The 23645-nt window shown below is 35.1% G+C and overlaps 1 protein-coding gene across 1 annotated transcript in view; it reads right to left on the bottom strand.

Annotated features, from left to right (window-relative positions):
* The window catches only part of LRP1B (LDL receptor related protein 1B), a 781126-nt gene that overhangs the window by 87039 nt on the left and 670442 nt on the right, over positions 1–23645 (bottom strand). The window contains exons 57-62 of the mRNA XM_057401813.1: positions 22781–22903; positions 19269–19450; positions 16109–16308; positions 4958–5146; positions 4264–4412; positions 1429–1522 (exon numbers count right to left, since the gene is read on the bottom strand). Of these exons, the coding sequence (XP_057257796.1) occupies positions 1429–1522; positions 4264–4412; positions 4958–5146; positions 16109–16308; positions 19269–19450; positions 22781–22903 (937 nt within the window). The remainder of the gene's footprint in view (positions 1–1428; positions 1523–4263; positions 4413–4957; positions 5147–16108; positions 16309–19268; positions 19451–22780; positions 22904–23645) is intronic.

Genomic DNA, 23645 nt, shown 5'->3' with positions numbered 1-23645 from the left:
AAATTCATTTAAAAGTCTGAGATGTTAAATTTGCATAACTATATTTATACCTTACTAATGATACAGAGTACAACCCTCTCCAGGGTGAGGCTTACTATTAGCGCAACAGAGACTTGCAATTTAGGATCCAAACACTTGAGTTCAAGTCTGCGTTTAAGAAACCCACTATCCCACTGTATTTATCCCACTGTTTTTTAACACTGCTCCTTCTCACAGCCACTGCTATTTGAGCAAATGAGCAATTATGCACCTCTATGCTAATATAATATATAAACATCGTGTAGCTAAAAATATAATTTTATTTAGAGTGTTTACATATGTTAAAGCTTGCTTCAAAGACCTCTGCAGCAGAAAAAGAGAACTAATTTTTAAATTGTAAAAATGCAGATGAAAGATTTCAAAGCAAAAAAAAAAAATCAATCAAATTAACTGTTACTTAACTGGAAGATTGTACAACACATTGTAGAGCAGTTTATGCGTATCAGCTTAAGGGAAGAATCTTTTATGTAATTAATATTATAGTATTAAAGTAGTCAGGGACTGGGACTGAAAATTAGCATCATCAACAGATATTACCGTTACACTAGAAAGGTACTTTTCTAAGAAAACCTGCACTCAGTTACCATTACAGCAATCATCCTTTAGGATGCTAATAATACAACTACAATTGACTTCCAATTGTCTACAATTCAATGGGAAAATACTAAAATAACCTACCTATTTGGACTATGTGTGGGTCTCGAGAAATATCCTGTATCTGCACCACCTTCAGGTTAGTGTGTCCAAGTTACACAGGACGCATAAAAAATGTTCATCACATAAAACTGTTCATACTGGAGGGGTGTGATTTAACTCTCCAAACTTTTCTTTGGCAATATTTATATAACTAAAATATTTATATAAAACATACTGTGCAAAACACAAAAATGCTTAGTAGGAACCATATGGAAAACACTGTTGTTCAGAAAACTGCTCTAAATAAGAATGCGTAGCTAAACTTGTATAATTGCAATGAAACGTAAGCAAGTGAGATTAGAATTCCACATTCCTATTGCATACAAAAATAAACCTGGCAGAATTTTGTATTTATATATATAAAATAAGCAACCTCATAACAGAGCTTTGAAATAAAGATCTTTAGCAAAAGCATAAATGGGATAAAGTACAGGTTAAAAACATGAAAAAAATGTTCTTAGGATTTTCCAAAGACCTTAAAAGACCCTTAGTAGAGATGAGTTAATGAAAATCTTTTACAGTCTGAAAAACAACAGCCTGTACCCTTGGTAAATTTGATGGAGACCAAGAACAGAAATCAGCAGTGCAAACAAAAGCATAAAAAAATTTCATTTTCCTAACATCTATAAAGCATTACATTTTAGACTTTGACCATACTGACAAAATGGGGTTCCAAATTCTGAATGCACTTACGGCATTCCTCTGGCTCATCAGAGCCATCTCCACAGTCATCCACAGTGTCACATTTCCACCAAAATGGAATGCATTTGTCAGTTTTGCAACGGAACTGTAAAAGGAAGGAAAAAAGGAAGAAAAGCTTCAATATGAATAGTTATTTATTTATTTATTTATTATTAAACAGAAAGTTTATGAAAGAGAAGACTGACTGATTAAGTCATTGTTCCGTTAATCAACTCTGGATGTTAACCTTATAGAACTTTTTAAAAAAATATTCTTTTCTTTCTTTTTTTTTTTTTAGATGTTTTTCATTGAGAATTCCATGGATACAAATCGTCATTTCACTGACATCGCTATACTGACTTACAGTGCCCCTGATATAAACCACTCATTGGATTTTGCTGCATTCTATGATTTGATTCTTTAAGATATTATTCAAAGCAACCACTTCAATTCTTAAACAGTCTTTGTAGGCTCTTGAAGCAGATTTGATATCATTTTCCAGATACACCAAAAAGCCCACACTTACAGCAAAGGGCCTTAATGTGCAGTGCTGTATACAGTATAGCTAATATTTTTTGAATTAAATGAGAAAATCAGAAGCTAGGCCTTCCAGTGTTTCAAAAGAAAAACCCTTTGTAAGACCTTGGCAGTTCCTTTACTCTGAACTCAGGCAACACTGTACCTTTGTTCTGACTGAAAGAGGAATGCAAATCAAAAAAAGGACTAGAAATTACTTAATGCAATCTTTTAGGGCTAAACCTAAAATCAGAGTTCATTATGTTGCTAATGCAAGGGAGAAAAATGCTGGACAGATTATTAGCACCTTTTAAGAAATGTTGTGTTTTCCTACCTGGTGTCTATATGAGCACAGAAATAAAAAAAAAAAAAACAAACCAACAGGTTTCAAAGTGCATGACATTTTATTTTCTGGGACAAGGCATAATTTTTTTTATTCTTCACATTTTTTAAATCATTGATTATTCAATAAAGCTGTATTTGAAAGCAAAATTAAATTTGGTGCAGTAGGTCAATTTTATCTTTTCTGCCATGAAAATTTAGGGTTTCATGGCCATTTATTTAGTAAGACCTATAGCTGGAACTACGTTCTTCTACCATGTTGAGGGACAGGCTGGGTTTGGAAGGCAGATATTCTAAACTTTTAAACTGTTCCACAAAGGTATGCACAACAGAGTAGCTCAGCAGAAGGCCTCCAAACACAGGAGGCAAACAAACTCACAATTCTCTTTCTCAGTATTTTATGCTTGCTAGTAAAGCCTTCCTGCTGCTTTATTGTTTTAAGGTACCAGCCTCTGCTCACCACAAGAGACTTGATGCTGTTAAGATCACATTATGAATTTAATTACAGGAAACAGATACTAACTTTTAGATGCTATTATGCTCTGCAAGAAATGCATTCCCTTCTAAACTGGGAAGCCACATACGCTGCAAAACCAGGGGGTCAGAGTCATATGAGTGTGCCTGGGATGGCCTAAGTTTTTGGTGTTCTACAGTCTCACATGTCTCGCACTAAACAATTTATTACATCAGATAAGCCATCAAGGACACCTGAAAAGCCTGTAGATGTGCAAGACCAGAGTATCAGCCATCCAACTCCTTTTCCTCAGAAACAGCTAACGGTGGGTATGTCGATACTACATCACAGGAACAGCTCTGATTTTACAGCATTATATGAAAATCTTCAGAAGCAAAGTATGTTTTTGCCACTGATCTCTGCATCTGATGCCATTAGACTGATGAATTATTAAACAGTAAACAGATTTCAAAATTGGAAGAAAATTACTAAGAACCAATGTCAACTGGTAACTGTTTGAAGCAGTTTCTTCTATTTAACTCTGCTTTCGCTCATATGGAATCCACAAGTGATAAAATGTTGCTCCTTGAGGATCCAAGATATGATGCTACCATTCAATTCAGACTAACAGTAAATTACTTGGAAAAGAATAGAGCCATTTAGTCAACTGGTAGCATATAAATTCACTGTGGAATAAGCTTCCAATGCCATTTAAAGAGAAAAGCGAAAACAAAACCAAAATAAATAATGCAATAAAACAAAATTAAAAAAAAAAGCAACAAAAACAAGTGTGTTTTTTTTCCTAACCAAACAAATCTGAGAAGTTAAATATGGGAGGAAAATAAGTAAGACATTATGCATTTTGCAAGTGTTTTATTCTTTCTTTGTGTTCATCACTTAATGGGAAGTAGCAAACTATCTAAACAGAAAATAGACAATGGAATATAATAAAATCACACCAAAAACTACCATAAGGTATCAGAAGAAGAAACTGAGAAGTTTTCTTAAATAACAATATTAGTTGAATGAAACTGTACATAATTTATTAATATGACCACTGTTCCCTAAAAATTAAGAATAAAATCCTTTCCTTGATGAGTACAGACATCACGATGCAGAATTTTGTAAGAGGTAATAAGCATCATATAACAAAAGTGGACCACTAGTAAAGCATAAATATTCCCAAATCATTGTTATATACACTTTGTACTTTTATATTTCAAACAGATGCTTTTTCCAAAGCAATTTTTAGGGATTTCGTAGCAGTATTTGTTCTAGTGACTGGCAGAAACATCCACACTTGAAAAGGAACAAGTTCTGCATTCTCTGAAAAAAAGGCATTTGTAAGCCTATTTTCAACTCAGAGCCTTGAAGATTAAATGCTTTAAAGGCACCCATGAGTTACCTAGTCTTCAGCTCCTTTAACTGATGCTTCCACATTTTGTAAACACCACCATTCCTTATTTAAAAGCAGGTGGGAACACAGTAAAATACTATCATCTCCACTGCCACTTCCCCCATACATATGCACTTACCTGACTGGCAGTGCAGTTTGATAGGCATGTCTTGTTGTCAGCAGCAAGGTAAAAGTTTGTGGGACAGGCACATGTATACATCTTGTCAGGGGCTAGAAGGCATAAATGACTGCAACCACCATTGTTTAGTGTACACAGATGTTTAGACACTGTGGACAGAATAGGAAAATTATTTCAGAGCCCATTATTTCAGTATACTTCAGGGTCTCTGCTTTATAGAGGAATAAAAATTTATTACCCATACTATTTTTAGAACGAAACATCTCAAATAAAAACCCGTAAGAGGCAAACTTTTCCTTCTGACTTTAAGCTATTCTCTGTTGTATGCAAAATTATTACTAAGAACATTTTTTCTTTTTTTTTATTTTTCATAACATATTGTTCCCACCTTGAACGGTAACTTTTACTGTAATGCAATGTCAGATCTGCACCTCCAGTCAGTATTTGGGTCAATTTTTAAGCACCGAAACTGGTATCAAGCCACTGAACAAGATAAATCACATTTATTTAACCAGCTATACTTAGACCTTCAAGCACAGATTTAGGTTTAAATATGGCAATTTGAAAACTTCCAAAATTGGAAACAGAACAGAAATAAATCACTGCAGACAAATGAGCTTCCATTAGGTCAGCAACTGGCTACTAAGTGAAATACATGAATGTGCTGTACAGAAAGCATAGACAGAATAATTACCATCAGGTTGCCTATAAGAGTGATACACCTGGATGTCTGTTATGGTATGCCATGAGTTAATCAGTGATAGTCTGTCTGATCCAGAGGTTTTGTGGGCACGGCTGAGTGATTTGGTTTTCCCATCTGTCCAGTAGATGTAGTCTTCAAACAATGTTAGTGCAATCACCCCTGGAATATCTTGATTAGGTACTGTAAGAAGAGATGCTAAGATTAATGCTCACTCTTGGAAGACTGCCAGTTAAAATATTCCATACTGCATGGCTTGACAGATAGAACTACTATATAATGTCTTGAGAATAATTGTCATGACAATATGTCAAGCCTAGATGGTTCTTTATTACCATTTATGATAAAGATGGATGGGCTATGAGCTCTGCTTTCTTAGAATTAGTTGGGCCAATCAATGTTAAGGAAATGAAAGAATTTCAGTTAACAAAAATCACCTATTCTATTAAACTAATGATGTGTTAAGCTTTAAAGCGGTATGTAACACAGATATAACTTAACCTACTCTTTACAGAAGACCAATATTCATTTGACAGTTTAGGAGAATAAATGTTACTAGAAAATATCCGAAACAGACACATCTCCAGATGCAGTGTGTTTAACGCCCTTTAAGACAATAGTATTTTATTTCAGCAAAATATACTGACAAGAGAGATGGGGGGGAGGGGAGGGGGGAGCTTTGCATTAAAATAAACATAGCAACAAAAGGGTTTACTGATTATTCCTGGCATAACCAACAATGTAATTTTAAAATACAAACAAAGTGATGATGATAACTCATTGCTACAATATCACAAAACTAGGGACCAACATAATTTTAAAAAGGATGGAAGGACAAAAGGAAGAAAAAGCTTTAGAACGTTCTCTATCTTGCTTTTCACTCTCAAATTGAACTATTTGCTCTTGGTAAACATAAACTGAACTCTTTTTTCTTCTTTTAACATATATAGCTGTTATAAAAAATGTCACAGGAGAATATCTGACTACAGTGAACAATTTGTATGTGCTAATTGTTACTGAATCACTCTAATTAGTCAGAGAGCTGAAAAGGCAGATCAGAGCAGCTGAGTGTGCATTTTTAACCAGGAGATCCTTTACACCTTTACCTTGTTTTCTTAGATGAAAATAGCTTCATCTTTTAACCTGGAATGTGCTTAAATAGAGTAGGAAAATCTCAGATTCCAGTTGGAAGATTTCGTAGTTCACTAACAACTGATGACTGATACTGAGTATATGGAATGACAACTTAGCAAATTCTATTTTGCATACAATAGCCTAGCCTTGTGATACTTAATTTCAGTGGACAGTAAGCTGCCATCTGGTCAAGGAAACCTTGCATCTCAGACCTGAAATTTTCCCTTCTTGTATGTTAACATATACCATAGCCCATCATACTGAAATAACAGTATGATATTCTTTTAAAAAGCGTCAAAGTGAAAAAAAAAATCATCATTTTGGGACTTACTGCATAGGCAGCTTTTTCATGACTCCTTACACAGTTTAGTACCCCCAAGAAAAGCTTTTATAATTTCCCTTATTTGTAGAATCACATTATGAAAAGAGGACCTACAAACTAGAAGTGAATCATATCCCATGGCAATTGTTTCTATCCTGTTCATCTGAGCAAGGAAGAGAAGTACTATTTTAAATTTGCTGCCAAACTAACATATCAAGTACAACAAAATAAAAATACGGAAACTATAAGTACAGTTATTTCCATTATATTGTGGGGTTTTTTTAACTCTTTCCCCCTTTCCTTGTTTTAGCCTCACCACCGGATTTATCAGAATAAATTGCAAGAAAAACCTCCTAGATGAAAGAAAACATCCAAAAGCTAGAGCAGGATTAATTGCTCTCCTTTTCTTTGGTAAGCAGTGTAAAAATGGGCTACTTTCTGTAAGTTCAAAGTGAAGCTAGGTTAGTCATAACTGGTAAGTACCTCTGCTTCTCCCATGTTACCTGTTTGAAAACATTTAATCAAGATGTGTACTTAACAAAAAATATATTATACCAAGAGAAGGGTCAGATCTTGATCAGCAAATTCATGGAGAATTTAAATAGTCCTATTTTAACACAGAGCCATGAGAACTGCACTCAGTATTAATTACTTTCTAGAATTATCTATGTATTCATTAGATTTATTTCTTTCTTAAGGTTTGTCATAACAGTGTCACCCTATGGCTTCTATGAAAGCTTCCAAAGTTAGGTTAAGTAAGCTGAAGCGCTATTGGTATTTCAAAACACTTAGCAAAAATAACTACAAGAACACCTCACTTGCAGACCAATAACCTACTGGATACAGCTCTAGCAGTTTGTAAGTATTCTAGTAGACCAATAGCTACTACAAGTGTTTTTTTCCCCTCATTGTTACAGCATCAAATCCTCAAATAATCCCTTGTAACCCATGCATATTACTTTTCTCTCATATGGAAAAAATCTCAACAAATACAGCTGAAGTGGAGTTCAATCAGAAAAGGAACAACTGCCCAGATGCCACAGGACTCAGACTCCAACATCATGGACAGGCACACTCGATAGCTTAAAGGAAGAGGTGGGAAGTGCCTTCAGCCTCTTTCATAAGTCCTTTCCTGAGCCATGTTAATCAGCTGGCTGCTTCTACTGAGTTCCAAATAGTTATGTCAGTGACTCAAGCTTCTTACAGCTTAGACATAGTAGATCTCAGAACATAGCTTTCATATACTGCAACATAGACTATGTATTACACAAGTAAAAAAATGCTCTACTTTGTGCCAGCAACAGAATTGTATCGATTCAAACTGATACTTCCTTTGATTTTTGAGACTTTACTCTTCTTATTTGAATAATAAAATGCATTATGGGAGCATATTCAACAAGTTACTCAACAATTCTGAAGGACAAAATCCATGGAATGCAAAATCACTACCCTAAGCAATTTCTGAGGAACAACTGAACCTGAAATTTGCTTTTGTGAGCCTTCTTCCTACCAAAGATGAGTGAATCCCTTGAAATCCCTCCTTTTCTAATAGGCCTTCTACTGCTACCTCTAGTTTTCTACCGGTTGTTTCATTTTATACATAAACCATGAGTTCCCTCACACTAAATACTAATTCCAAACAGGGCTCGACCAAACAAGAAGATGACAGATGTGACAGGAAAGAGAAGGTAGAAAAGAGATGGAATACACAGGCCTATCAGAAAGGAGGAATAAATACAGGTAGGTGGTGAAAGGGGAAAAGGGGAGGCTTGCAACAGATCAGAAGCAGTGGAAAATAAAAATTATTAGATACTTTAACAATAATAAAATGACAACAGATAACATAATTTAGGGAGATAAAGTGCTGCAAAACTTAAGGGAAGAGCCACACATCTCCATAAGAGGGAACACCATTATGTAGACGTATGAGAAGCATGCAGAGATTTAAGATGTACATCCATCTCTCTCTTGCACTTTGTACTTATTTGGATCTCAGAATATAAATTCATATGTTGGAAGTCATATCCATGATAAAAATGTGAACTTTTCTTTTGTGTGAACTCTTTTTTCCCTTATATTTTCTGAATACATCTACTTAAGCAGAAAAAAAAAGTTCATTTTTTTTTCAGGGGTGAAAAACCTGCCATCTAGGATTTCTTAACTACAAAATATGCTTCTTCAGAAGCCATACAGAAGAAGTGAAGCCCAGTCTCACTTGCCTTTTACTGAAACACAAATATTTCTAAAAGTAAAGTCATATAGTCTAATATTAAGAAAAAATGAAAGTCTCATTGTCAGCTGGTAAAATTCATGTGCCAATAAGTACCCTTAAAAAAACCCAAATGCTAACATATTCTAACCAATAAACACTACAAAAATATCCATGCTCTATCATGTCCAATAAGGTTAGATTTTATTTGGTGTTCAGCTCCTGTTCAAGCTGAAACTGACTGATCACTTCTGAGCTAGAAAGATACCTGCCCCTTCCCTTAAATGAAGGGACTACAATCTTGCTATGCCCCTGTGCATAGTCTACAAGAAGAGAAGGGGTGAAAAGATTCCTGCCATCCTCTTCCCAAAAACACATTCACAAAGCCAGAGTTCCAGTGCTGGTAAGTAACTGCTAAAGGTAATTAATGGCTGCTAAGCATCATTTTAAATGGCCACCTTTCCCCTCTCTGGCAGTAGAGCAGTTTCTGTTTAAGAATTCTGGCACCCAAGGACAGAAAATTTACATTGGTGATCAAACCTTAAAAACCATGCTACATTATTTTGCATTCCACTCTCTGAAACTCTAAATTGTCTGAACTGCAATAAAATAAAAATATAAAGCCTATTGACATCATGACTCAAATGAAGCCAGTGATAAGCTCTTTTTTAACAATTAAGTACCCCTCCAACAACAAACAGCATCAAGGAAGCAAAACGCTTAAAAAGAAAATAGCCATTATACCTACAAAACTAAATGAACTTGGAAATTGCTCATCTTCTCTTGTGTGGCAATTACTTGCCCATACTGTCCTCTTTCCATTTGAACTCCCTTGTAATAATTCTTATCTCATTTTGCATTCAGCTTGTAATCTCTTTGAGATATAGTCAATCCCCTCTCTGCAGGGCTGCTCTGAATCTCTTTGCCCTACCTGTATCTGCACCTGAGATTGCTCTGACCCAGGTGTAGGACCTTGCACTTGCCATGGTTGAACATCATGAGGTTGGCACTGGTCCATTTCTCAAGTGTGTCCAGGTCCCTCTGGATCCCATCCCTGCCCTCCAACGTATCAACCGAAACACATAACTTAATGTCGTTGGCAAACTTGCTGAAGGCACATGAATCCCACTGTCCATGTCACTGACAAAAATGTTGAACAGGATCTGTCCCAACACCGATCCCTGAGGGACACCACTTGTTACTGGTCTCTGCCTGGACATTGAGCCGTTGACCACAACTCTGCATGCTGCCATCCAGCCAGTTCTCTAAGCACCGAGTGGTCCACCTATCAAATTGATGTCTCTCCAATTTAGAGACAAGGAAGTCGTGCAGGACAGTATCAAATGCTTTGCACAGTGCCAGGTAGATGATGTCAACTGCTCTACCCCTATCCATCATTCTGCAGCCCCATCACAGAAGGCCACCAAATTGGTCAGGCAGGATTTCCCCTTAGGGAAGCCATGCTGGCTGTCACCAACAACCTCATTGTATTTCATGTGCCTTAGCATGCTTTCCAAGGAGAATCTGCTTCAAGATTTTGCCTGGCACAGAGGTGAGAATGACTGGTCTGTAGTTCCCCAAGTCTTCCATTTCCCCCTTCTTGAAAATGGGGCTTGTATTTCCTTTTTTCCAGTCACTGGTAACATCCCTAACTGCCATGATTTTTCAAATATGATGGACAGTGGCATTAATATATATTTCATTCTGCAAAGGTAATATATACATCACACATTCATATGGTAAGTATGGACAATACAAGTCCTAGCACTGAAGTGATGGGATATGTTACAAATCAAAGAATGCAACTGAAATAGTAAAAACTGAGAATATTTCAGTATAATGAAATCACACAAATTGTTATATAACCCAAAATTTAGACTTCATTCTAAAAATTTTAAGGTACAAATGTATCTGTGGTATTAAAGCTATTACATATGACTTACAATGATACCCCAAGAAGAGGTGGATAAAGTTTAAAAAAAAATCTACCTTTAAAATCAGCTGATCAGACCTAGGACTGAAATATTTTACTATCCCACTTTAAAATGCTTTCTTGACTTTTGAATTTCACTGTGAGCAGTTGTTTATATGCCAGTTACTCTGCGGCAGTAGACAGCAGCATGCTCTCACACAAGTCATTATTCTCAAATATACACAAATCATCATTTGAGTAGAATGACTCAAGAGTTTGCTAATGAGTTTCAAAGATGCTTTAAGCATTTTTCAGACTTACAGAGACCATTTACTTGCCCATCAGCCCCTACACCTTGGACTCATGTCCTGCCCCTGTTTTCAATATTCATTCATCCTCACTCTGCCCCGAAGCAATTCCTTCCTTCATCTTCACCTCTCCACGCTCCTGACTGTATTGCTGCCTGCCATCATCCAGCTACAAGCACATGAACTGCTAAGCCCCTTTGATTTATCTCATTTATCATCTATTACAATCATAGAAGCTGTTCAATACTATGCAACTTTGTTCATCAAAAACCTCCTGGTTTTGACTGTGTTGATATAAACGAGGGGAGATCTTGTGACACAGGAAACACTGTATTGTATGCTCTCTTTTCTGATTACTTTCTGACAGGAACAACTGCATGGAAAGTAATGCCCACCCTTTAAAATTTTTGATGGCACATGTCCAGCTCATATGGAAATATGCATGAATGTCAGCTAAGTTTTTCATGAGTATGTAGAAAAAATATTTTCAGAAGTTTATAATCTAATCAAATTTGGGCATATTATCACAAGAATAGCGGAAGACACAAAAACCAACCTGTTGGCAATCTTCATAAACTGGGCTCCATAAACTGGAGACTGTGGAAGCTTAGAGTAATGTAATTGTGTGAATAGCCTTTAATAAAGGTATTTTTCCTGAATATTATCCTTTAAAAGAGATAGAATACAATAAAATAAAATGATCAGATTTCGGAATGAATTGGAGAATTTTATCTGAACAATTATAAAAGCTGAATCTAGAATGCAATAGTGGAATGAAGCAATTATAGTTTCTGTTATCAGATGTGGCTACAATGAGTAATTCTATAGACTTCTAAAAAGTTGAGAAAAAATGTTTCAATATCAGAACTACTGTTTATTCCTCATCTGCTGTGAAAAGGCTTCTTTTCAGGTTTCTCTAACTTTTGAGCTATGAAAAACAAAGTATAAATCTGGAATGAACTGGTTTCCATAATCTCTTAGATTTAGGAGGATTTCATGACTGATTGTATTTACTCTTTTATAAAACTCTGGTGGCAAAGATCAGAATTAGACACAAATACCCACTCTTCACCTACAAAGCCCGTATGCATGGAAATTTTTGAAAAAAAGTCATAATCTCCAAAAATCTTATGCTCGATACTTTCAAACTTGCATATATGTACACCAATTCTGAGGTTTGTAAAGACTCTGGCAGAAGCCAATTATGAAGAAAAGTGTTTTTCAAATTGAGATGCTATAGGGAAGTTTCTCTCGGCTAACTATATTGCAGCTAAAGAAGTAATTTATGAATACTTAATTCATTAATGGTACAAAGACCTTTTCATTGCTTAATTTTCCCGCAGCTGTAAAATGAAGAAAAAAAAGGTCTCAACTTTTGTTTTTACAGTAAAAACATCAAAGAACTCAACATAGTTAAGGACTAAGCTCAGAGAACCTTTTTTATTTCTTAAACTGGACTATCAGAATGCACTTTTATGGTTTAATTATACTTCAATTCTCATCTTCAAAGAGTGAAATGGGAAAATGGTAGGCACCTCTGGGTTTTAAGAGTTCTGAAGGATAGAAAAACCTGCATGAGGCAATCAGATACCTAGGGAACTGTGAAGCTTACATCTCCTCTGGGCAGTGGGAACCAAAAGTAGATGTAAAGTTTGACAAACACTTAAATGCTGAGTTGTTTTGGGTTGTTTTTTGAACGCTCACAGAAGCAAACCAGCTTAGTGCTTTGCCAGATTAGTGCTTCAATGCTTGCTTAATCATTTACTGTGCATAACATTTGCGAATGCTGCAGTGCTAAACTGGCTAAGCTCTTAAAGAGTTTACATAATCAAGAATTAAACTTCAAATAGATAAGCAAGGTCTTGATGTTTTACCCCTAGCATCAAGAAGAGCTCCCAAGTACTGTAAGATTTCTGGCCTAGTTAGCATGCTTTCAAAGTTCTTACTAGGACTCTCTTGATAATTACAAAAGCCCATTTCTCTACTGAAATGCAGAAACCTTACAAGAGAAAAGCAGCAGATGTTCTCTTTTCCTGAAAAAATCTGTAAGAGTCATAAGAAAAAAAAAAAAACAGAAAAACCACCTTGTTGCAAAGTGCTAATGCTAAGATCTAAATACATGTAAACTCCCATTGCATGGAAAAAATGGTCCTTGGTTTAACATACAGGATGGCAATAATTAGCATAAATTTGTTCTGTTTGTCCTCAGGAATTATTTAGTGCAGAGAACAGCACACTGCAATCTATCTCATACAAAAATATCTCTTTATGATATGAGATCAACCCATTCTGACAAGATAAGTTATTTGCAGGGTCTTGTGACATCTCTGTGATATTCTCAGATACATTCTGTGGCAGATAAGATCGCAGGAGCATGTTCTCAGAAAAATTTGCCTTATCCTCAAAGGTCACAGAAACAGGTGGGAAATATTTCGCTTACAATAACTAGCAATACAGACTGCATTACTCACATGATTACCATTTATACCTTTTTTTCTGCTCCGTGAGTATGTATTTTATGGTCAGCATATCTATGCCTTTATGCTTCTCCATTTGAAAACACAAAGGACAGAATAAACTCAACCATCCTTTAGTTAACTTTGACAATAGAGTGTGTCTCAAAATGGGCCATGAAGTCCACGTGAACAAAATGTCTTCAAGAAACACATTTATGACAACATATAAACCTGATATTTCTCATTAAGTGCTTATCAACATGGATTACAGTTTCTTGTATCAGAAACCTAAAAGGGATCACAGTTTCACCCCAAAACCTGATATTTCTCATTAAGTGCTTATCAACATGGATTACAGTTTCTTGTATCAGAAACCTAAAAGGGATCACAGTTTCACCCCAAGCACTGCTGAACTCCCCTGAGTTTCCCTTATTAAGGCAATTAGTTTGCCTTAAATTAAATTGTATCTTCCAGAAATATTTCAAGTCTTGTGTAGAAACATGAAGACATGCAAAATTCATTTGGTAGCTTGCTCCAGGAGAAGCAGGGAAAAATTCTGATTAAAGGCAAATTGATCATTATGTAGGAGAGCTGCAAAATTTGCAAAAAAGCACACTTCGGAGCACCTACAGGCATGTTCCATCCATTTCAGACACCAAGAATACTACTGCTTTTACTGTAGAAACTTTTATACAACTTGATTTTGTTTTGATAACTACATTTTGGGTGCAGATTCTAACAACAGAAAGTGACAAACAGCATTAGCTAAGGAGAAAGTCTTCCTCCCACGTCATTTAAATACTTCAGGAACTCTCTCCCAAAGTGCGTTTCTTAATGCTTGAATATTCACAGATCATATTTACTCAAAAGTAGTATGATAGCAGGTTTACACAAAGTCACTGTCACTTTTGGAGCCTGCCTGAGATATTTAACTGGTACCAAATATTTATAAATCTTCATTCACAAGTGGAAATGGTAAAAAAAAAAAAAAGTGAAAGCCTACAGAACTTCCAGTAATACCTGACTTCTAACACTTTGAGTGTAATACCTGGAGAGTTAGACATGCTCTTTAAACAGTCATAAATGCAGTCAGCTGTCTAAAACTAGCAGTGGTGCTCCTTTCCTGAAGGAGAAAGAGAATTGGTTGTATGAAACACTGCTCTTCACTGGTACCAGCTGTGGCTTTGTGACAAATATTATTCTTCTCTAGGTTCACATATCCTCAGGAGAAGACACTAACTCCATGAATATAGAAGAATTTTAAGGTAATTTTACCACCTCAGGCAAAAGAAATCCATAGGCTGTAGATAAAGGCAATGGACATCAAAGACAACATGACTGGAATTCTGCAGATATCTTCTGAAATGTAGTGATAGGAGAATATTTTCTGAGAAACAAAAAAATCTGAAAATTTCAAGCTGAAAGAGGAAAATTGAGAAAGGTTTGACCACTGTGGTCAGGTTGGGGCTAGGAGAGATCCAGAAAGAAGAGCAAGAGAACAAGATAGCAGGATAGTAGCAGAGAGAATAACATGAAGAGAAGGACAGAGCTTTGCTTCATCTCTCAGACTGCCAAGAGGAATCCAGCTGGCACTGAGGGGTATGTCTGGGCAAGTACTGCTTAGGTGACCAGGTTACGACTGTCCTGTGTTCGTTCAAAAAAGCACGGAAGTTAATTCTGAGATAAATGGGAATGTTTACAGCTCTCATAGCTATTGCTGGAGTATCTCCAATCTACCATCTCAAATAACTGTCCTTGAACTGTTTATTATGTTCAGTAGTTATAAATTACTATTCATGAATAAAAGGGCTAGAACTTTATTTTTTCTCTTTATTTCACAGAGAAGCTTCAATCTGAAAATAAAGCAGTTATTTCATGGACTCTGGTTTTGAGAAAAGCTGGAGGCAGCCAGCAGGCAAGAAAAGCCAAAATAAAGCCCAAATGTACATTTTACCAGGATAGCCACAGTCCTGATGTGTTGGTAAAGACTGTAGAAGGGAGTTTCAGTAAGAGATCTATCTCAAAGAAAAAAAAAAAGCACAAACAAAACAAAAAACCACAAAATGAGCACACTGATATTGAGTATTCCATATATTTGAATTAAAGTGAAAGATCTTTAATTATACCATTCGGAATATGAGAGCAATTCATCATAGTGTAGCACATTTTTAAACACTGTATAGATAAAAGATACCAGCTTTTTAATTATCTGTCACGTGAGAAGCAGAAAACAGGGATAAAGATTACTTCACTACACAAGTATTTCAAAAGTTATTATTTTCCCATCTAAACCCCCCAAAAGGAAAGCCCCAAATTACATTTGCAATACTGATCTCCTTATTGACTCATGCTGAGCAGACTAATGGGCATTTCCAGGCCTTCTCAGGCTGGACAAAAGGTTACTATTATCCACATTCTGGCACAAGGTACACAGGGTTTATCTCTCCCCCTTTTAACAGCCAGGTTTCACTGGCTTTGTAACTTGGTTGAGAACATGTGTTGTGAACATACACTAAAGTACAGAACTGACAGGGCAGCCTCCAACTGCTCAGTCTGTTCCTAGAGTTTCTATTTTCATTTGAAAATTTTTCCATAGACATGTATTACTGCATGTTTAAAAAATATTCATAGTCATAACAGAAAGAATAGGAAAAGCAGCTTTTAAAATATTAATAAAAAAGAAACTGTATCAAGCCTGCAAAACTGTTTTAAAGTAGTTGTTACATAAATACACTTAACATGCACATCATCTTCAATTTAAAAATTATGAAAAAGAAAAATAAATAAAAAAGCTGTTGACTAACCTTTATGTCTGTGAGATCCATCCATGTCAGAAAACTCAATATGATTTTCATCAGCCCAATACAGTCTGTGGTTGACATAATCTATTGTAAGAGCCATAGGTCTAGATATCTGTGTTTCTATGACAACTGTTTGACCAGAGCCATCCATACCAACACGGCCAATGTGAGGATACTCACAGCAATCAATCCAGTATAAATATCTATAAACCAAAACACAACTGCTATTTTGTTGACAGATGCAAAAATAATAGCAATAAAAAAATCAACTAAGTAAATTAATCTCAAGAACAAATCTGTAAATATTCTATAATGTTTTCATCTTCCAGACAGATTTTGTGATTTTTCTAGATCCATGTTTAAGCATGTGCTAAATGAGAAGGATTTGACAAGGAGTGTCCTTAAACTAGATATAATTTCATCAAATTAATTATGACCTAGTAAAAAGTACATTTAAATTGCTTACCCTCTATACCTCAGAATGTGAAGTACAGCCAGACTGAATTTCACAAATCTCATATCCTACAAAAATGGCATCAGTACTAAACTTATCACAAATACTGTATTTCAGTTACTATTTTTTTACACACATTACAAACCCTCATTTTGCCATTAACAGTAATCTAATGCAAATTGTGTTACTTCAAGAAGAACTAGTTCTAAAACAGTAGAATTGTTTCTTACATAAAGGGCTTAAAAATGGGAAAATCGCTGGGAAATAGCAATTTTCTCCTCTACACTATTTAGCCACAATACAGAGCATGTTTTTCATAAGGAAGAGAAAGTCCTATTATATGGTATATGGATGCATGTTGCTATTGTTGTATACACCATTACTTAGAACCTCAGGACAGATCTTTCCAGCTGGGAAGCTGATATGCTTCTACTCTACAGGTTTTGGACAGGCTATCAAAAACCCAGGTGCAGCTTATATTCTTAACAGACACCTGGAATACTGTTTATGTGCATGAGAAAACAGTGGCCCTAAGAACAGATACAGCTAACCTACAGGTTGCAGGTGCAACATGTTCGCATTTAGCCTGCTTCACATAAGCAGTAGAGAAAGGGAACTTCTTTCTCCCAGTGACTCCAACAGAAAACTTTATATTTGAAACGTATCATTACTATTGAATGGCATCAGCAGTAGAGTTGATTTAGCATTTCTCATTTACAAAGAGAGAAAAAAAAAAAAGAGACAATACTATTCCAAATAGCGGGGCAGCAGGAGCACTTAATTGTGCTCTGTGTGTGTCTGGGTGCTGAGAACTTCCAGGGATTAATTATAAACTGGAGATTGTTTAGAAACCCATAAGATATATCAACATTTTGCAGGCATGATTTACTCGCTCTGTTGCTGCTACTGCTACTGAATGTACAGTCCACTGATTTCCAACTCCTTGCCTTGGGAAGGGACACCTTCCACAAGATCAGGTTTTACAAAGTCTTATCCAACCTGGTCTTGAACATCTCTGCAGTTGGGACAGCCACATCTTCTTCTCTGGGTAACTTATGCCAGTGCCTCACCATCCTCACAGTAAAGGATTTCTTCCTTGTATGTAATCTAAATCTCTCCTCTTTCATTTTAAAGCCATTCCCCCTTGTCCTATCACTACATGCCCTTGTAAAAAGCCTCTCTCCAGATTTCCTCTAGGCCGTAGGCCGCCTTTAGGGACAAGAAGGCTGCTCTAAGGTGTCCCTTGAGCCTTCTCTCTTCCAGGATCAACAGCTCCAGGGGTTCAACTGTCACATAACCAGGAAATACCGCATATTTTCATTCACCTTCTGTTTTAAGAATATAAAATCTTTCTTCTTCTATCAATTAAATTAGATGCTGGCATGAAATGGTTAGATGGTTTATTAGAGTCTCTCTCTAATGCTGATATGGTTTTACGCAAATAGAAATAACTAAAACGTTTCTGCTAGAAGAAAGCCAACACAAAGAAAAAAACACCAACCACCACAAAAAAAAAAAAAAAAACAAACCTCAGAACCAAAACCAAACCAAATAAATAAATAATAATAATAATAAAAACTAACAGGAAAAAGTTAAAAGAGCTGATATATCTTGGGTTGGACAAGATGACCTTCAGTGGTCTATTCCAACCTCAAACATTCTGTGATTCTGTTAAAATGTGAAAATAAAATATTAATTAAGTCCATTAATGGAAAGATAATTTATTTTCTTTCTTTTAAAACACATAGTATTAGGTTATATTACTAATGCACATCAATTTTATTGGGAAAATTATAATATTTCAAAATTACAATACAAATGTGGAAAAAATGGTTCCCATAGCTCCCCCACCAGTTAAGAAATCAAAAATGGTGGTGGTGCCCAAAACTGCACTCAGAATAACCGCATAGACTTATATTAATAAATAAATAAAAGTCATGCAATAATCAACAAAATTAGCAATTAGAAGTACCAGTTAAACTAATTAAACAAACTAACTAGACATTTCTCACTTCTTATCACTGTGGTTGCAATAGATTTGTCAAGTATATCGATCATTTCAAATTTCTGAAAACTGAAGTTATAAATTAAGTCTCCTAAAAAAAAACCCCTTGTATTCTAATAATTAATCAGTCCAGTTGTTAGACCTGTGCAAAACCCTAAACTTTAATCTTATATGCAAAAAAAAGGTAAAAACTACCTTCAAATTACATCTGGCAAAACATTTTCACTGTGATTATTATGAGAAATTATCAAAGTTTTCAATTATGCGGTAGTTTAATGGCCTAAATTATTCTGGAAATCAGTAAATAGAGAAGAGTACTAACAAGGTGATTCACTTCAGTGAACACACAAAGTAAGATGTAAGAACTGTCTTCCATGTAACATGAACTTTTTGATATTTACTAACACACTTATTAAAACAGATGGTGATATTTTTTTAAATATCTGCTTTCCTCCTACCAAAATAAAACATTTGCAGAGTAGTAAGTATAACAAAATGTGGTTTAGTACCTGCATTCATCTATCTATTACAACAATTTTATATCTAATGATGAGACAGTAAGCATCAGTAATGCATTTTAGACTACTGACATTCAGTGTAGCTGAAAGTTAGATAATAAAAAACTAATTAGTACTTCCTATCTTCTGGTTTTAAATATAAAATTAGGATTAAATGTGAATTAATGCAAAATGGCTGCTTCATACCCAGCCTGAGGATCTAAGGACAGATCTCTAGGAAACTTCACTCTTTTGCTCACAAGGACGGTAGGGTACAAGCCATTGAGTTTCGACACCTCAATTATTCTCTTCTCAGTATCAGACCAATAGAGATTCTTCCCAATCCAATCAACAGCCAGTGCATTAGGAACAGCTGTATTGTGGACAACCTAAGAAAACAAAATTTACATAAATTATTGATCTAAGCACTAGGAAAAGGAAAAACAATTCAAGAGTTACTAATACCAGCATATTGAGAGGTTGGATATATGATACAGTGACATACAACATGCAAAAATAAAAAAAAAAAAAAAGGTATTCTTTCCTGTTAAACAATTATACTTCCAAAGTAATAACACTTCTTGTGTAACTGAGACAACGTGATGCTTTGCTTATAGTAAGGGAGAATGGAGAATACTGTGATATAGTAAATACCAACTTTTTAACTTCCCTGCATTATGCTCTAACTTTCTGTCTTTCATTTTATATCTAAAAAGAAAAAAAAAAAAGACTTTTTCATTTACTCTTCTGTTTCTTTTTCAGAGAGCTAAATGGACATGGGGCATCTCTTGTCATAGCATGCTCTTGAACACGTGTTTATTAGCTTACCATTTCTCTCACCAGTCCACATCAGCAATATCTTTAATTTTAATATCATAGTAGTGCCATGTCATCATGATGGATATACCATAAGGGCACTCAGGCAAACAGAAAAAAGATTACCTAGTTGGAAAGTAAATACTACACTCTATTTTCAGCATTCATGTGGCAGAAGAAAGATGAACTTTCTAAGAATTAGTTAAGTTTCAAAAGGACCACAATATTAAGGAATGAACTATGATACAGAAGCAATTTAGTGACCTCCTGGAAAGCTTGTGCTCTACTGACAAGGATGTGTTAATCTCAAGGTTTTTGACGACTTCAGTAACTCTGACACTTAAACACCTCTAGATATACATGATTACAAATTCCATCATGATTGTATGACTCAGTCTTGCTTGGCTGAGAGTACTTCATGTTAAGTGTTGAGTAACATTTGAATATTCTAAATCATCAGAATCTAAATTCTAGGCTTAAAATTCCTATTCCTGATAAAGTCTATTTTGACCTTTTCTATTCCCGTTTAGGTCCTGGTTAGGTCTGTGCAACTAGAACTTACTTAAAAAAAAACACCAAAAAACAACAAACAACAAAAATCAGAGAGAGCAATACTTGGAAATATTTGAGATTTCTTCAGTATTAATAATGGATTTATTACTGTAGTGTACATTCTAATTTATTGTCATCTTCACAAGTAATAGCATGTGCAATAAAGTATAAATTTTACAGGTAACCCTGATTGTGTACAACTGTGCTATTTCTAATTTTATTTACCATTGGACGATACTGAAAAGCCTTCAAGATAAGAAGGGATACTGTGAGACACTTAAAACCAATTTTATAGTTATGAATATGTAAAAGTACCCTTTCAGGTTATTACATTATTTATCGCCTTATAAAATCTTCTAAAAAATCCAGGCATGCAACAACTTCTTAAAATGAATAAACCACTTTATTTCCTAATACGTCAGCACTACCAGCTTCACTGTTTCATAAACTTGTAATTGCAGTATACACTGCACTGTAACATGGGACGTTTCATGTAGAAATGGATAGCTCTGCAAAATTAGTGGTTTAGCTACATGATCTAGAAGCATCAACCAAAGTAATTAGCCTCTGTTGGCTTTTCCTTTGAAGAGTCACTTCAAGCTTACGCCAGTAACTGAGATCACCAGTGTGACATTTAATGTACAAAATCCAGTTTACTACAGCATTTTCCAATAACAGATTTTAACTGAATACAATACTATACACAAAACACTGTGCTAATGTTTGAACACATTATATGAACACATTAAGTGGAAAAGTTGTTGCTTCAATGGTGTAAATGCCTCCTACATGATCAGATACTGAAAAAAAATGAGATGTCATCAGGTTTCCCAGAGCAAGAAATCTTGGGCTGGTATGGGAAAAAAGATGCTATCTTCTAAAAGGGAATTCCTAGGTAATATATCAAATATTATTGTTTAAGCAGGCTTGCTGGGAAACTAATTATTTGTAACACTGATTATTAAATATGTGCTAGGGTAATCCATTAAAATTTCAGAGAGATGTAAAGTCATTTGCCACCAAATAAAAGATCAGTGACAAAATATCAGATAACTACAATATATATAATTCTTGATAAATTTTTCCATGTATTTTTAGCTTTCAGAAGCTAAACCTGAAACAAATTTTTCAGTGAAACAAACCAAATATTCATATGAAAATTAAATGCACTCCCCCCACCCCCAATTTTTACTTTGAATTTGGCATCATATTTGAATAAAATCTCCATCAACATGACACTAGTTCTGTAAATTGCAAAATATTAATGAAGGAAAAAAGAAATACCCTCTATGCCCCCCAACCTAAATTTCTTCGAATGTTTGTTCATAAAAAAATAGGTCAATATTATTAAATCATTACAAAGCAATAGCTGGCAATTACAACTTTTTGACTGGGAAAAGCACTCAAGGATTTAATGGATTACGGATTTTGAACCTCACACTTGCCTCTCTCCTAATTTTTGTAGGCTTTAGTTTTACCTCAATGGAATCAGAGTACCATAAGTTATGCTCGTTCACATGTCTTTAAAGTTCTGAGAACAATTACTTCCATGTGAAGGATGCAAGCAAGGTTCACTGATGGTAGTCAATGTCAAACCTTAACCCTTAAAAAGACTGAAGTTGGTGTGCACTGAGTATGTGCCAGCTCATGTACCAAACTGCAAATGAAAAATAGAAATCTTTTCTCTCTCTGCAGAATTTGCTGGTGTACAACGAGGGTACAAAACTCTCAGACTAGGTTTCCGCTTTTTTTTCCATGTTTAAGAAGGTCAGGCATAAGTGAATAAACAAAGAAGAATTCCTTACTGCTTTCACAAATTCAGAGAAAATGTCTTGTGAACTTATTCCACTACAAAAAAAAACCCAAAACAACAACAACAACAACAAAACAAACAACAAACCAGGCTGTGCAGAAACTGGAGCACAATTTTTTGCTCTGGATTATTCATAGCAAAGACATGAAATTTTTTTCATTATCAGCATAGTGGAGGTGAGAGAAACTGAAGACCATGGAAAATTGTATACAAAGAAATAATACATATTTAGACAGCTTATACCTAATTATACCTCTTTTTTCCTTGGTAGCTGGTAAACCACACTGAACTGCCAATTCACTCAATTGTCATGTCATAAGGAATTTAGCTTGTAAATATAGTCTTCTTAATCCTTATCTGTACTTCAAATAAGATACAAAGGCGATTAAATTAACTTTTACTAGTACTTGCTAGCTTATGCTCTGTTTGTATGTATACACCAAAACCTTAAAATCTGGGTTAAAAGCATGAAGGAGCATTTCCTCAAATTGCAAAAAAAAAAAAAATTTTAGTAGGGAAATTATTAATCCCCATTTACCTTGATCTCGCTTCCGTTTAAGCACATTCTGTTTATGCGACTGCCATTTGGTCTGCTGGAATCAATCCAGTAGATGAATTCTTCTCTATAGTCAAAGTCTATTGCAATCACATTGTTCAACCCCTAAATCCAGAAAAAAAAAAAGACCATTTATTCAAATGTTTGAATACCAACTGTTGGATAGCATTCAGAATATGAGATACATTGCATGTAATATTCAAAATGCTTCATTTTACTGACTGCCTATATTTGAAGTACATTGCCTGTAAATAATCAGAATAAGATAAAAATGTGTAACAGAAATATGGTGATGAAGAACTATCTCACTTCAAAAATGCAGATGACATGAAACTAAAGAAGCTTCTCCATTTTTCCTTCTTCTTATTAAATTGAACTTTAGCAGTAAATGCTTTAACTTTTGCTTCATTACTGTTAATTACTACCTTTGGTATTCCTTTGGAAAACTAGGTAATATTCATTTTAGAACAAGAAACCTGGAAATTTATGAACTTTGTCTAATGACAGCATTTCATTGTTAATATAAATTAATCAGGAATTCCAAGCTGTGATGTTCAAAAAACCATGAATTTTTATTCCTTATTTAAAATTTAGTCTTAAATTTTTAGATGCTATATTACACTTTACTGTGCACATACATATGTGTATATACACACATAGAGGTAGCTTATACATAAAGCGTGAAAGTTAAGAGATCCAGGCATCTTGAAGTCTCCTATGGCTCCAATTACTAAGCCAAATCACTGCATGAAAGAGCAGTGATCATACCTGAGGTATTCCTATAGGTCAGAAAGAGCAGTAATATAATAATGGCTTTTCATCCCAAACCACAGATAAGAAAGGAAGG

Source organism: Pezoporus wallicus, unplaced genomic scaffold, assembly GCF_028554395.1.
Source record: "Pezoporus wallicus isolate ANWC-B61680 ecotype Strahan unplaced genomic scaffold, APGP_CSIRO_Pwel_v1 contig_865, whole genome shotgun sequence".
NCBI lineage: Eukaryota > Metazoa > Chordata > Aves > Psittaciformes > Psittacidae > Pezoporus > Pezoporus wallicus.
Note: the sequence above shows the minus strand (reverse complement) of the source record. Positions and strands in the feature narration are given on the sequence as shown.